Source organism: Alternaria conjuncta, assembly GCF_024043145.1.
Source record: "Alternaria conjuncta strain BMP 0040 chromosome Unknown scaffold_4, whole genome shotgun sequence".
NCBI lineage: Eukaryota > Fungi > Ascomycota > Dothideomycetes > Pleosporales > Pleosporaceae > Alternaria > Alternaria conjuncta.
The window spans coordinates 2,251,841-2,266,557 of NW_026250093.1; the positions used below are offsets into that span (position 1 = coordinate 2,251,841).

At 52.1% G+C, this 14,717-nt stretch overlaps 6 protein-coding genes across 6 annotated transcripts; 2 read left to right on the forward strand and 4 right to left on the reverse strand.

The window, feature by feature from the left end:
- Window positions 1-400: 400 nt before the first annotated feature.
- On the forward strand, window positions 401-1,954 carry J4E85_003620 (uncharacterized protein; the record flags this gene model as incomplete). Its single annotated transcript, XM_051467886.1, has 2 exons — window positions 401-1,370; window positions 1,503-1,954. 2 exons carry the CDS (start codon window positions 401-403, stop codon window positions 1,952-1,954), a joined length of 1,422 nt encoding a protein of 473 aa, XP_051329045.1.
- A 338-nt stretch (window positions 1,955-2,292) lies between these two features.
- Window positions 2,293-3,402, reverse strand: J4E85_003621 (uncharacterized protein; the record flags this gene model as incomplete). Its single annotated transcript, XM_051467887.1, has 1 exon — window positions 2,293-3,402. One exon carries the CDS (start codon window positions 3,400-3,402, stop codon window positions 2,293-2,295), a length of 1,110 nt encoding a protein of 369 aa, XP_051329046.1.
- A 6,011-nt stretch (window positions 3,403-9,413) lies between these two features.
- Window positions 9,414-10,147, reverse strand: J4E85_003622 (uncharacterized protein; the record flags this gene model as incomplete). The annotated part of the gene is made up of 3 exons (XM_051467888.1): window positions 9,414-9,445; window positions 9,502-9,859; window positions 9,908-10,147. 3 exons carry the CDS (start codon window positions 10,145-10,147, stop codon window positions 9,414-9,416), a joined length of 630 nt encoding a protein of 209 aa, XP_051329047.1.
- Window positions 10,148-11,250: 1,103 nt separating this feature from the next.
- On the reverse strand, window positions 11,251-12,512 carry J4E85_003623 (uncharacterized protein; the record flags this gene model as incomplete). Its single annotated transcript, XM_051467889.1, has 2 exons — window positions 11,251-12,176; window positions 12,251-12,512. The coding sequence occupies 2 exons, from the start codon at window positions 12,510-12,512 to the stop codon at window positions 11,251-11,253; spliced, it is 1,188 nt and encodes a 395-aa protein (XP_051329048.1).
- Window positions 12,513-12,753: 241 nt separating this feature from the next.
- Window positions 12,754-13,233, forward strand: J4E85_003624 (uncharacterized protein; the record flags this gene model as incomplete). The annotated part of the gene is made up of 2 exons (XM_051467890.1): window positions 12,754-12,792; window positions 12,856-13,233. 2 exons carry the CDS (start codon window positions 12,754-12,756, stop codon window positions 13,231-13,233), a joined length of 417 nt encoding a protein of 138 aa, XP_051329049.1.
- A 373-nt stretch (window positions 13,234-13,606) lies between these two features.
- On the reverse strand, window positions 13,607-14,556 carry J4E85_003625 (uncharacterized protein; the record flags this gene model as incomplete). Its single annotated transcript, XM_051467891.1, has 4 exons — window positions 13,607-13,853; window positions 13,907-14,297; window positions 14,386-14,456; window positions 14,519-14,556. The coding sequence occupies 4 exons, from the start codon at window positions 14,554-14,556 to the stop codon at window positions 13,607-13,609; spliced, it is 747 nt and encodes a 248-aa protein (XP_051329050.1).
- Between the last annotated feature and the right edge of the window lie 161 nt (window positions 14,557-14,717).

Below are 14,717 nucleotides of genomic sequence, written 5' to 3' on the forward strand. Positions count from 1 at the left end.
GGGAAAGTATCCAAAATCCGTCGATTGCCCGTGTCTGCATTGTTACCACAGGCCTCCGAGCGGTTACCCAGCCGAAGATATGATGCACTCACATTTCTTTCCCAAACTTCGTAATACTGGCCGAGGGCTACATCAGACTTGAACACCTTTTGGCCGTACTCACTTTCTTGTGTACAGATTATACTGCACGATGCGGCACCTGCTGCAAAGGCCACCTCGCCGGTGCTTCGCATCGTACCGTGGTCGACTGACGCTGCGCTACCGACCAGGCAACAATCCCACGTATCTCGCATTGTCGCTTCGAATGTGAACTTATAACACAGATACTACCCCCTCAAAATCGGCACAGTACGTACAGCTGCTCAGTCGCACCCTCTCACGTCACCGACCACGCTCGACAATGGCACAAAACACACCTGTCGAATGCACGGGTGTTCGCCCCGTGAACACGACCACCGCCGACCCTATCGGGACCTTAGTGCCACCTCTTCTCCGCCTACCTCGCGAACTCCGCGACCTTATCTATGAGGAGTATGTTCGCGTGGACGGAGGATACATCTACAACCCTGAAACAAACAAACTTGCGAACGCAGATGGTTCCTCAATAGATTTGTCGTTAGGCCTCGTCTGTCGACAGCTCGCGACAGAATTCCAGGGCCTTGCTTTGAAGGTGAATACTCTCACGTTCGAGACATGCTTTTCAGAGGCTTCACGAGAAGACGCAGGAATGTACCACACCATGATTAAGCAGATTGCGTGGCGTAAGACGGAGGTGGTGAAGACGTTCGCTCCGCAACTCTTTACACCCATCATGGCCAAAGCGGTGGCGGATATCTATCCACGCCTCTCGCCACTTGTGGAGGGCTGGAGTACAAGATCTGAACCTGAACTAGAGGTCTTGGCGACACAGGAGAAATACTGCGGCGAGGCTCCTTCGATTTGGCGCGACTGTATCAATACTGTCCTGAGTCAGATCTCAGAACATCCGGACTTCGATGTGACCGTACAGGAGGAAGGCAAGGCCAGTCGACGGTATTGGATCCCGGACAATGCTGACCGAATGTCCAAACTCGTCGACGTAAATCCAGCACCCTGGCATATACCCAACAGAAAGGAACGCGATCAGCTAGCAATTGTCACCGGGGTTGAACCAGAATATCCGTGGTACAAACAACGAACGAAGTACACCTATTCCGCAGCTTCGTTAGCGCTTCAATTTCTCAGGTCACTTCCTGACTCAGCGCTTATGGCTATTCGTAACATCATTCTGGCGGAGAATCATGAAACTGTGACACACCCGGAGTGCCACGGTCGAGGCTTTGTCGAGATATGTCGGCAATACCCCAAAATCCGCATTCAACGCTTCGCCAGTCTTTGGAAGGCCGTCTTTCCTGTTGAGCTCGGAACCCGACTCGATTATAGCTCTTTCAATGAAGACGGAGAAGACGCTTCCTTGTTTGAGCGAGACCGACTAGAGGCCAACGACATTACATACGCAGTAGGTATATGGATGACGGAAGTACTGGTTTTACCCCTCCTCGGGATGCCGCCGGGCTGCTTCACACTAATCCTTGACGGCAATCCCACACCTGATTACATGACCCAAATCTTCAAAGTCGTGCAGCGAGACGTGGCTTTCCAGGCAGCACTCGACATCGCATACGCTACTGGCTCCTTGCCGTCACCGACATGGATTGATCGGAGGCTTCGTACTGGATACACATTCGACGTTCTGCCGGGCTTCATCCAAACGCTCTCGACAGACAGCCCGCTCGTACGCTGCAACTTTGATCCCGGCCAACCTCACGACGCCAACAAACTCCTGGACGAACACCGGGGGTGGACACTTCAGGACTGGGAAAAGTCGTGGGACACGCATTCCCCACGCAGGTTCCAAACTGAGGCTCCGCTACCTCCATGGCATGAGTTGCGATGGCAGTATGTGATAGTATAATGGCGGTCCGAGCAATCGAACCACGGGGTGCAATCACGATATGGAGAGAAGCAATAATCGTGCGTTCGTAATCCCTGGGTTCTCAACATTTTCATGTACTTGGCTTTGCTTGAAAGTTTCAAACCTCTAGTGTGCAACAACCTTCCAGAATACAACATGGTTGCGAGAGAACCTGTCCAAGAACATATTCATAACACTTCGAATACATGTTCAAGCCCATCAGTGTATCCCAGACCTTCAATCTCCACCGGCACTGAGTGGTGGCATCGAACACGACAATCGCATCTCAGAGGACTAACCTCAAGTCAGCATATACATACCCTTTACGAATGATGAACTCACAACTTGTCGGCAGGCATTGACATGATCGTCGATACCTTCGAAGCGATGTCGTAATCGAGAGTCCTCCGCGATACCGCCAAGATTTCTTCCCATGTTTCTAGGTTGCTCTCCTTGAAGTAACCAGAGAAGGTCACCTTGGGAACATTTCTCAGGCGATCGAACGCCAACACGAAGAACAAGTCAACGAACTTCCTCTGGCAGGAAGCCGTATTGCGGAACATATCGTGAACATGGCGCCACGGGTCGTTGATCATGAAAGACTCGTCGCTGAATGGAGCTTTGGGGATCTGGAAGTCGAAATGCAAGTGGTCAAGATTCAGGTCGGTGAGGATATCGAGGGTAACTTCCCTAGACGAAGTGCAAGGCTTGAATCCGCGCTTCCAACTGCTTCGGAAACCTAAAAGACGGAAAAACTGGCTGTTACTCATGCTGAGTGCTAATTGACTGAGGGTGTTGAAGCCAGTCGTGGATTTCACCGACTGGAGTAGCGGAATAGATGCGCCCATAGTGTGGAGACGGGTGTAGCGCTTGACGGTGGACTCCCAGAGCATCTTCTGGAACTCGAAGCTGAACTGCCGGCTGACCAGGAGCAGACTCTTCATCCAACGTGCGTTTTTCCTTGACAGCCCATCGGTGGAAAATACATCAGGTCCCAGCAGATGTGGCTTGCGGCAACCGTACGTGGGTTTGGTGACTTCGTAGGGTATATCTATGCCGATAGTCTTGGGCAAGGCAGCGGTTTGAAAAGCAAGACTTGCTAGTCCTCGAGGCTCGTTCTCCAGGGGTTTGACGTGAATGCACGTTTCAGCTTTTTCGATTTCGCTCACATTCATGAGCGCGGGAAGTTCTTCGTCTTCCGAGTCATAAATGATGGTTTCGTCGTCAATGGTACTACGCTCTCCTTGTGAGCTCAGCAGCGCGTAGCATGGCTCGCTGCTATTGTCGTCGGCGTAGCAATTGCGGCACTCAACCTTGGCTCGTGGCCAGATAGCTGGTCCGATCAAGGCCTCGAGCACCGTGAATCGCAGTTCGGTGGGAAGTCTCATGTAGTCGAAAGCCTGCGTTATTAGACTTGTACTCTGAAGATAGGGGTGGTATCGGAACATACTTGGAAAGGTGCGCACTCTCCAGGAGACCCATCTTGAACTGAGCAACTTCGAGGCGCATAGCGCTTGTCCCAAGTCTCATCCCATCCCAGGTATATGACGTTGGCTACGCTCCGACGCTTCTCATGTTCGCCATCCTGAGAAAGGAGGCAAGAGGTACACTGCATATCTGCAGACATGGTGTTGAGAGTATGTTGAAAGTTAAAGTGGAAGATTTAAAACTAAATCGGGCTTATATATCAAGAAGAAGCGGGAGAAATTGTGAATGAAAGAGATCGACAACGAGTGAAGTGCCTGGCAAGAAGTCAACGCCCGTTCACAAGCTCGCTTGAAGACCGTGCGATGTTGGCAATACGAAACATTGCCACTGGGTAGTTCTTGCGCCTGTGATGTCTGCGAAATAGGAGTCATCACCTCAACTCTGGAAGAGGTATGCCATCTATAGGTCCGCGAGTGAACTATACCGGATCCGGTATGGTGGCTTCATCGAGATAGTACTGAGATGGTCAGCTACCGCGCAATAAGCCACATGCCGTCGCTCGTACACATGGATTTTTTTTTAGGATATGCAGCGAAATGAGTGAATCTTCATCACTCGTTGATGCGCGAGCATTCGACAGCGCTGTGGAAGCTTTCATGAAATCATGATGTACCGAGGTAAGCCGTCAATAGCTTGTGCGCGATGACGCTAGGTATGAGCACTAAAAGCTGCGGCTGGCTCGCGCTGGGAAATTGTCTCTTCACCTCCCCGATCGTGGCTACCTCAACATCTGTTCGCGTCGCGTTCGCGCTTACCCGACACGGTCTTGCGAGACAGCAATTCGCTGGACTATTACGTGGCCATTGATATCCAAAAGCTGTCGCAGCACCCCGCATAACATCGGCGCTCGATATAATATCGCGACAGTCCTCCCGGCATTCATAACGCATCTGCAGTGAATGCGACTTCTTGTACTCGATGATTGAGTCAAGACAAGTAACCGAAATGCCCGCTACGGAAGGTGCAGCTTTGCCCAGCCACAATGATAGTGTTCAACCGCCCAACTCAGTCGAACGGCCCGCCATACTCCGTCTACCACGCGAGCTGCGGGATCTCATTTATGAACATTACATTCGCATCGAAGGCGGTTACACATACGACTATGCATCGAACAAACTCCGAGAAGCCGATGGTCGCCCCGTCTCTATCGCCCTTACCGCATCCTGTCGACAAATTGCTTTCGAGCTTCGTGGCCTTCCCTTTAGCTACAATACAATCACGTTCTCTACGTATTTCTCGGAGTCAACAAATAAAGATGCGGGCGTCTTTCATAGCACAGTGGAAAGCATCTCACTCGCGAAAAGAGGGTTGATACGGCATTTGATTCCACTTCTGCTTACAGAAGACATGGCACAGGAAGCTAGTCAAGCTTTTCCACAATTTGAACAAATCTTTGACGAGTGGGAGCCTGGAGAAAGCATCAACGCGCTACGCAATTGGGACTTTACTGGCGGTGAAGCCCGTTCTGTGTGGGAAGACTTCATGCAGCTCATCTTAACTTTACTTTCAAAGCATCCCAGGTTCCTCCAAGAATTGGAGGCAACTCATGAATCTAATACAAGGCGTAAAGGATGCAAGGTACCCGGGTTAAGAAATGCTTGCGTAGAACCATGGTCAGTTCCCGATGTCTTCGAAATGGAACGACTCGCGGACATCGTGAATGTTGAGCCTTCTCGGCCGGATTATTGGTCCAGTACCCGCTACTGCTTTTCTGCAGTACATGCAGCTCTCCGCTTCCTACATTCGACTCCTACAACGACCCGCGAAATGATACGCAAAGTCATTTTACTTGAGGACCGTCCATCTGTGGCATACCCACAGTGCCATGGACGGGGCCTGATCTCCTTTTGCCAGGCACACAAGGAACTCTGCTTTGAGCGTGTCGTCGACCTGTGGAGAAACGCATTTCCCGTATCAACCAGAGCAATGTACGACTACATCAGAAGAAGTCAGGATGGCGACGATGCGAACACTATGAGAGATGATCGCTTGATCTCTGCGACAATCAGTGATGCCATAGGTTCTTGGATGACGGAAGCGCAAGCGCTGCAAGACCTTGGAATGCCGGAAGGGTCGCTCACCCTCATATTCAACGGCGCACCCAATCTAGAACAAGCTTCACGTGCCTTTCAAGTGGTACAACGAGATGCTGCCTGGCAAGTAGCCCTAGATGTTGCTTACACAAAAGGCACGCTTCCTCATCACTCGTGGTCAGAGCGGCGGCTCAAAACTGGGTACATCACCGAGTGCTTTCCAGACATCGTCGCAAACCTTTCAAAAAAGGATGCGCCTATTCGATGCAACTTCAGCCTTGGTACCCCGTACAGCCCCAAGAAGCTGGGCCAAGATCATCGCGGATGGGATGATGATGACTGGGAGTCTCGTTGGAACTCTTATGATCAGGCCAAATTTCAAACAGAACCGCCACTTCCTCCTTGGCATATCCTGCGATGGGGCTATGTCCTTACAAGATGAAATGTCGCCATACATCTTCGGCGCTCACATCTCTTGGATTTCGTAAGCGTTGCGCAGATCTCAGACCCCACTGGATGGAAGTTTGCATCGCGTGGGCACCGTGGCAGTGCAACCACTGTTGGGCGTCTCTCAAGCTCCGGACTAGCATGACCAGGGACTGTTTCGTTGCATTCCCTCTCGTTAGCAAAGTATGGGAGCGGATGGCTTCTCCCAGGGTTCCTTTGATCTATATGCTAGCAATTTGCGGTTATCGCATCTCGATCTCACGCTCAGCATCCAATGTACGCACATCATATCGGGGAATAGATATCCAGCAGGCCAACACATGAGACCTAAAAGGAACAGAATTGCTATGTTCATGTACGTTCGCCTGGACGGTTAGCACCATAGAACGAAATACGTCAGCTTAGTTGAGTCCGCCACACTGGTGAACAGGTGGCACTGATATCCGCAACCACGATGACTTTCAAGATACTCGAGGGCGCAGCGCGGAATCAAGCCGTGTTGCGGGCAATGGCGACCTTTGGAACCATAACAGGCCCATAGGGTAGGTACCATCTAGACACTAGTACCGATAAGGCAAAGTAGACCCACTGAACAATATTCGGCTCGGTACTGATTGTTGCTGCCTTCGCGCAAGGACACCTACCCTCTACCAACGAAGCTTCATCGATACGCGTCGCATATTGTGTATTTCTGCGAGTATTGCTTTTCGTCTACCATGTCGTCACGTGGAGGCATGTAACAGCATCAACAACCAGTCGCTCTGATGGTTCTGGCTACCACGTTCGACCATCTAGGCAGCGACGATTGCTGTGCGATTGACGCACGACTAGGCGGGAACATGGTACACAAGTATTGCAACTCCGGCTATTAGAACTCAACGTGGCTTCAACGGCCTCTTACCACTTATATACAGCAGACGTCGCTCCTACTTGCTTCCACTTTGACTTCTTCATCACGCTCAAGACAATCACACCACTACAGGTTTACATCCGAGTCACGAAGCAATGATTTTTGAGTATTTGTTCAAGCTCATTAGGGCATTTCTACTCGCTTCCATGAGAGTCATTCTGTTCGATCTCATCAGGAGAATCCTGTTTGCTCTCATTGGGAGATTTCTGTTCACCCGCGCCGAACGGCGCCGGCTCGCGCATTACAGGGAATCCAAATACAACCGCCTCAGAAGACATTGGTACGATCTCATCAATGGACCTCGGCTCTTTTCCATCAGGAAACTGTTCTTCAATGCTCCACCTCCCATCATCACGCGCTGTACGACCATGGCCATGGCTTCCCCAAGTCGCCCAACGCATATGCAACTACAGTCACCCCTCTTCCGAATACCCCGGGAGCTAAGGGACCAGATTTATGGCCATTATCTAATTTGCGAAACGGGCCTTAAATACGACTTTAGCAAGAACAAACTTACTCGGACGGACGGCGAACACATCGATCTATCACTGACGTACACGTGCCGAGAGGCCGCAGCTGAGCTGCACGGCCTAGCTCTTCGACTCAATAAGATCAACTTTCGTACCGCATGTCCGGGCTCATCAAGATTCAACAGAGGGAAGTTTGACGTTGGTATGAGAACATTGAACGGTGGGAAAGAATATCTACTCGACGAGATGGCTCAATCTTGTTTGACGGATGAGATGGAGAAAAAGATAACTCTTGTCTATCCACAGTTTGCCCCTGTTGTGCGGAAGTGGAGACTGGGAGGCCTAACCGGACAGACGTTGAGCGGCGACTTCACCTTTGGCGAGCCACCTTCCGTATATCGCGACTTCGTTCATTTCGCTTTGAAAATCTTGGAGAACAGCCCACACTTCAGCATGCCTTCTGATCTGTTGAGTTTGCCGCACCTCGAGCCTTGGCAATACCCGGATGATGAAGCCCTTGAGGAGATTCTCTGCATCACATGGGCTAGAGAGGCACGCCCTAGTGTCCATGATACTTCATGGCCTGTTCATTGGGACGGCCACGGAGTCATCGTCTCCGCTGCTGCTTGCGCCATCCAGTTCTTGAGCTCTCTTCCAAGCTCGATACGCTCGGAACTCAGGCAAATCGACCTGATCGAAGACCGCGAGTCCATATCATACCCGGAATGCCATGCGAGAGGTCTGGTTCCGTTCTGTCAGGAAAACAAAGAACTGCGTATTCGCAGCCGCGTCGATGTCTGGTGGAATCTACTTTGGGAGCATCATTGGGGCAAGATAGAGGTACACTCAAGGGATATATCGCGAACTGTTGCCAAGTGGATGGTCGAAGCGATGGCACTACCTCTTCTGGGTATGCCTACTGAGGCATTCGTGGTGACATTTGAGTGTGACTCCGCGCCGGAAAAAGCCACCGAGGTTTTTGATGTCTTACAGCGAGACGCTGCATGGCAGGTTGCTCTAGATTTGAGCTACGAACGCCAACACCTACCAACCCCTTCATGGGACCGTCGCAGGCGGATGAATGGGCACATCTACGAAGGGTTTCCCCAGATTCTGAAGAACATAGTCAGCAATGACTCTTTCTTACGTTGCGACTTCTTTCCGGGAGAACCTCATGACCCGGAAGTGATTGTCAATCAGCATATGGGCAAGTCACTCAACGAATGGATGGAGCTCTGGCGTTTTCATACGCCACTGAAGATCTCAATGCCTTCGAATAGGCCATCGTGGTGCACCACGCGCTAATTTCACTATCCATGCGGCGGCACAAAGTGAATCGAGAATGTTGATGCAACTCTGACACGTCACTGCCTCACGCTTAGTGATACTCGAACGATTTGCATGATCGCAAGAGCACACGTTCTTTCAATAGTCTTGTTCAAGGTTATCATCTTCGCAGCGAAGATGAACCTCAACCCTTCGCCATACAATACAAATCAAGTATCACTATTCGTAGGTCTCATGCACATATACTGCACGTATTCATCAGTTCACCTGTGAGCAAGGTGAGATAATTGCTTGGTATCGTGAACGTTCATGGCGGCATTTCTCCCCTGCAGCTATCTACCGTGAACTTATGATGACTTGGCCAGGGAAACGCTCAATGTATCCACCAGAGTTCTCGTGGTGCTAGCTAAAAGGTCCTTTTAGCGTAGAGATCACGCACATCGCGAAGATACTCATCAGGATCCTCTTCCACCCGAGCCGGACAACCAAACCAATCCGAAGGACCATCGACAACAACCATTCGATGATCCCAAATCCCCAATCTACGCTTGAGATCTGCAAGATCCCGCTTACGTCTCTTTTCCTGTTTCAAGAAATTGGGGCTATTAAGGCTGTCTTGCATGACAAGTTGCGTGACAGATACCCTCAGAGAACGCTTGAATTTCAGCAGCTCTGATAAGTACCACCAAGCCACTTCGTCTTCATAATAACGGGAAGTAAACCGCCCGCGAGATCTGCACCGGTGCCAATCCGGGGGGATTCGGAAGATCAACTCGCGGAGTCGCGGGAGATTTCCCAAAATGGTGACGAGCGACTTGCATAAGTCAATCCAGGTACTCCTCTGGTCGCTCAAGGTCTGCTCTGAAAATTCCGGGCAGACGAGTCTGTAGTAGGCAATAGTGCCAAAATTACCGTAAAGACGAGTCTCATCGCTGTAGACCGGTTCGTCTTCATGGAGCAAGGGTGGTGTCATGGTCAAGGTCTTCAACCATCTGCGATTAACAGGCCCGATGTGATTGAGGAACCGCAGCAGTTCGAGGTGGTCGTACGTACTCCAAAAGACGAATCTATTCTCGCCATAGAGGATCTGGGCGCATTCATCGTGCATGGCACTGCATGTACGCAGGAGACTAAGCGCTAGTTTGGTTGGGTGTTTGCGGACAGTCTTGTAGTAGACAAGGTAGATGGGATAGTCCTGGACGAGAACGTAGCGGTAAATCTCGACGCGTAGTTCGGTTGGGAGTTTGAAGAAGGGAAACGGTGGGCCAACCTGCACATATCAGCATGAAAGTTCCTTGTCATCGTCTGGTAAACTTACGAGCTTACGCAGGCTCCTCTTATGATCGAACAGTGCGCGATTCGATCTGTAGGGTTCCAGTTCTTCGGGTGTGAACAGACGTTCTGGTGCGAAGATCGGTTGTAAATCGCCCTCGTCGTCTTCTGCCCAGTCCACAGGTCTGCTCTTGATAACGCGTTTGGGCTTAAGGATAAGGTCATTGTGCTTGAGGATAAGGTTGTTGTGCTTGCTAGCACCGTTCGAACGTCGTCGTCTCGCCATGCTACAGACCTAATGGTAGTTTAGATACTACAACAGAGTTGAGTGCTCCAAGAGTAGCGAACTAAGGAGAAGGGTGAACAGCGGGTACTAGGCGATGTAATTAATAGGCACCGCTCCCAGTCCGTGCACTCTGCGCCTGAGCAGAGGGATTAATGCCACAAGGCCTTGTAGTCAATGAAACGATAACGGTGTAAATTGAGGGAATGGTATGCGGATAGAACGGCATGTCTCGAGTCGATCTCTCTGGGACGAACTCGAGATTCCATACTTGTGTATGCAAACCGGGGAAATGATCGTGAGGCATCCACAGATCTGGAATAGTCGCCCCGATCTCTTCGCCAGTAAATCTCGTAGTAGAAGACTGAGGGCCTACCGGTACGCTCACGGTGTACTTGCAGACCGGTTCGTACAAGATATCTGTGCCAATACACAAGTCGACCGACTCAACCACACAGTGCCGCTCGAAGTGAGCTCGAGTCCCCATCATTTGTAATACATCACCGCATGTGGCAATACATCTCGAATGAACGTAGCAAAAAGATGCTTTTCAATACCTAACACATCACAGTAAGATCACCAAGCGAGGAAGTGAACTCCTTACCTGTTAACCTTACCTTGACGCCGTTGCACTACTTGAAACATCGTGCTTGTAACTTACATTAATACCTACCCAGGTAAAACCGCGAGCAAGGAAGATAATTTGAAAAGAAAGAAAGCTAATAAAACATGCGGAAGAAAGTTCACCTTGCCCTACCCATCGATGGGAACCATCCTAGCCCGGCCTACCAAACCTGTGCGAACCTGGGGTGATGAAGATCGTGACTGTAGTCGGCTGAAGGGTGACGCTGTACCTTTGCTTTACCGAAAAGTCGAGATCGAGACGTGGAGTGCTAGTCGACGAGAATGTGATGACCGATCGAAAGCCTAGAGGTGACACGTCGACAACCCTTACCATCCTGACCTGTAACGCTGTGTTGAATGGTCGAACGTCAAGAGCAGAACAAGCTCGATCTTACCCTCAGAGCCGAGAAAGGGTGAGGCGAAGAAAGGGGAGGTAACCTTTGACAAACCCTTGCAGAAGATACGTGAGCCATCGAGCGGGCCTAGTATCTGCGGCGCTGGCTTCGGTCGTCGTAGCTGTCGCCTTCGTAGCCGCGCTTTCGCGAGCCGTCGTCTCGGCCTCCACCACCGTACCCACCGTCGCGGTCGCGGTATCGATCTCTGCTGCCGAGCGGTTCGTTGTTAGCGCCGCTGGATCCTCGGTCGTAGCCACCACCACCGCCGCCGCGTCGGTCTTCGTATCGTCCTCCGCCTCCACCACGGTCGCCTCCGAATCCACCTCCTCGGTCGCCGCCAAAGCCACCGCCTCGTGGACCGCGAGGACCAGCTGGCGCGCCATCAGGAGGTCCATAACTGTTGGACTGGTAGCCGATACCTCCGCGACCACCACCGAAGTCACCTCGACCGCGGCCACCGAAACCTCCTCGTCCGCCGCCGAAGCCTCCTCGATCACCTCCGAATCCGCCACCAAAGCCGCCACGGCCACCACCTCGTCCGCCGAAACCTCCACCGAAGCCACCGCCGCGGGCTCCGAAGCCGCCGGGGCCAGCTGGAGGCCCTCCAAATTGGCTGCCTCCTCCGCTTGGCCCACGAGCAGACGGACCCTTGGTGTAGCCGCGTCCGCCGAGTCCGCCACCGAAGCGACGTGGGCGCCATCCAGAGACTGTGCGGCCGCGCTCGACATCAACGAGTACGCGTCGATCCTTGATCTTGATACCGTCTGTCTCCTTGTATGCAGCCTTCATGTCCTTTTCGCGCTCGAAGACAATAAAAGCGTAACCGCGCTTTCGCTTCTTGGGTGGCGCGTCGGCGGGTTGGGTGACGTCTTCAACGATCCGAATGCGCTCGATGGGACCGTAGCGGCCGAATTCGCGCTCGAGGTCATCGGAGGTGACGCCATAGGAGAGGCGAGAAACGAAAAGCGTCTTGAAGGCGTCGCCCTGTACTTTGGGATCTTCGACGGGTTTGTCTAGATAATGTTAGTGAGTGATGCAAATAACAATTGCGCAAGTGATAGCGTCAGCGCGCGTGGTGATGTCGTACAATCCTTGACCCCTTCGGTAAGCAGATACTCCTGTTTCTCCTTCTTTTCGAGCTTCTTGCGATCGCGCTTCTGCAGCCAGCTGTCGGTGGGCACGTAGCCGTCGTTGTCTTTGTACTCCCTCAGCGCCTCCATGTACTGGCCAATGCCGCCAATCTTGGGCGTGCAGCGCTTCTCAGGCGCGTGGTCGGAAGGCTCGACCCAGCGCAGCGGCGGCCGCGGGGCGAACAGGTTCAACAGCATCGGGGGGAGTAGATGCGTCATGGTTGCGAGTTTGTTTCTGGAATGCGCTCCAGACGGCGATGTGGAATAGTTGGAATATGAGGAGTGGAGGGCGCGACGATGAAAGTCGATGTTTGGGAGTTGGGGCGTTCGAGGAAGCTGCGACGCGGAGTTCGCACTAGCGCAAACCTAGGCTGCGACCGCCGCACGTGAGATCCGGGCCCGACTTTGGACTTTGAGATTGGTGAAAGCACCGCCGTCACCACCGCAATTGCCCGCCAACATGCCTCTCTCGGCTATCAAGACGGTCGCAAAGGCTCAGGTATGTTTCCACTGATACATCCATCCCCGCATTTGTCATCCTCGATGCTAACTACGTCCTCAGAACGGCGTAGGAGCCTTTGTCCTGCCGTGCAAGTCCATCACCTTCCACTACTGCAACTGGTGGGGGTCGTCGAAAGGCATGAACGCCTTCCTCAAAGCCTCTCTCCCCGCCTTCGCCAAGCGCAACCCTCAGATCGAAATCTCCGTCAGCCCACGGCCACGCCACCACCCCGTCATCATCGCAAACTACATTAACGGCGCTCAACGATCAATATGTGTGAGGAATCTGCAAAATGAGGGTGTGAGGGAAAAGGCGGAGATGTTAAGGAACAGCACAGGAGAGAAGAACAGGAGGCTGGATGGACGACCAGTGAAGAGTCTGAACGAGAACGTCAGGGGCATCTGGAGTCCGTTCCACGGCAGCAAAATCAACATGTGAAGGATTGAAGGTGAAGGCAGACGAATATTACACGCGACGATATCCAGCGAGAATCATGGCAAGGCGTAGCGGCATATCGACCAGAGCTCTGCCTCTATGACATGAATGTTAAAGGACCCGACTTTTTTCGGTATGCCCAAGAGGATGTGAACGACATACACTGGCTGGGGAGTTCATAAACGCTGTACAAACAATGTATCAAAAACACAGGAATCACGAAACTTGCAGAGCCTAAAGCGATGGTCTTCATGCACGTTCATTCTGCTGAATCTACATAGGTCCTAGCCAAGTCTTCTTTTATTTCATAAGATCATAACCATTAGCTGTCGAAGCACGCTCCAATCAACTATAGACGAGCATCGCTTCGAGGCATTCATGCCTGGTTGGCGTTGATGATGTCAACGAAGGCAGGCTTCAAGCTAGCACCGCCGACAAGGAAACCGTCAATGTCGGCCTGCTTGGCAAGCTCCGCGCAGTTCTTCTCTGAGACACTGCCACCGTACAGGATACGGGTCTTCTCGGCAGCCTCGGCAGAGACCTCCTTCTTGAGCCACTCACGGAGGGCGGCGTGGACTTCTTGTGCTTGCTCGGTGGTTGCGACCTTGCCGGTACCGATGGCCCTGTTCTACGTTAGTGATTGAGCATGAAAATTATCTTTATAAGCTTGACGCACCAGATGGGCTCGTAGGCAACGACAATCTTGCTCCAGTCCTTGACCTTGTCCGCGACAGCCTTGAGCTGCTTGGTCACAACGTTGACGGTCTCGCCCGCCTCGCGCTGCTCCAGGCTCTCACCGCAGCACAAGATTACACTGAGACCGTTGTCGATGGCAGTCTTTGTCTTGCTGGCGACGAAGTCGTCAGTCTCTTGTAGGATCTGGCGACGCTCCGAGTGACCAAGGATAGCCCAGGTGATGCCGCTGTCCTTGAGTTGTTGAGCCGAGATCTCGCCGGTGAAGGCACCGTTAGGCTTGTCGAAGACGTTTTGCGCCGCGACCTCGATGCCCTTGCGGAGGTGCTCGCGTGCGAGGAGGAGGTAGAGGGCTGGTGGCGCGATGACGACCTCTGGTCTTGGTGTCAGTCTTTCGTCATCCTGATGGTATGATGGAGTTTTGCGCTTTTCTCGGATCGCTGGAAATATGTTTCGACGTACCTGTGTTCTGGTCGAGCTGGGCCTTGTTGAGGTTCTCGACGAGCGACTTGATGGTCTGAATGTCGCCATTCCTTTAGACTTGTCAGCTTCTCTTCATCTTCTCCAAGCACTCACAGCTTGTGAAAGTACCCACATCTTGTAGTTGCCGCCAACGAAGAATTGACGAGCCATGTTTGCGGTTGGATTGGTTGTGTTTGCGTGAAAAGATGTTACGTTAGGATATAAGGGTGTGGGATTGTGATCGAGTGTTGTGAATGAGGAAGGCACGGAATGTTGTTGTTGTTGAGCAGGAGCAGCACTTCTTACAGCTTAGTGGGGTGACGCGGGGCTAG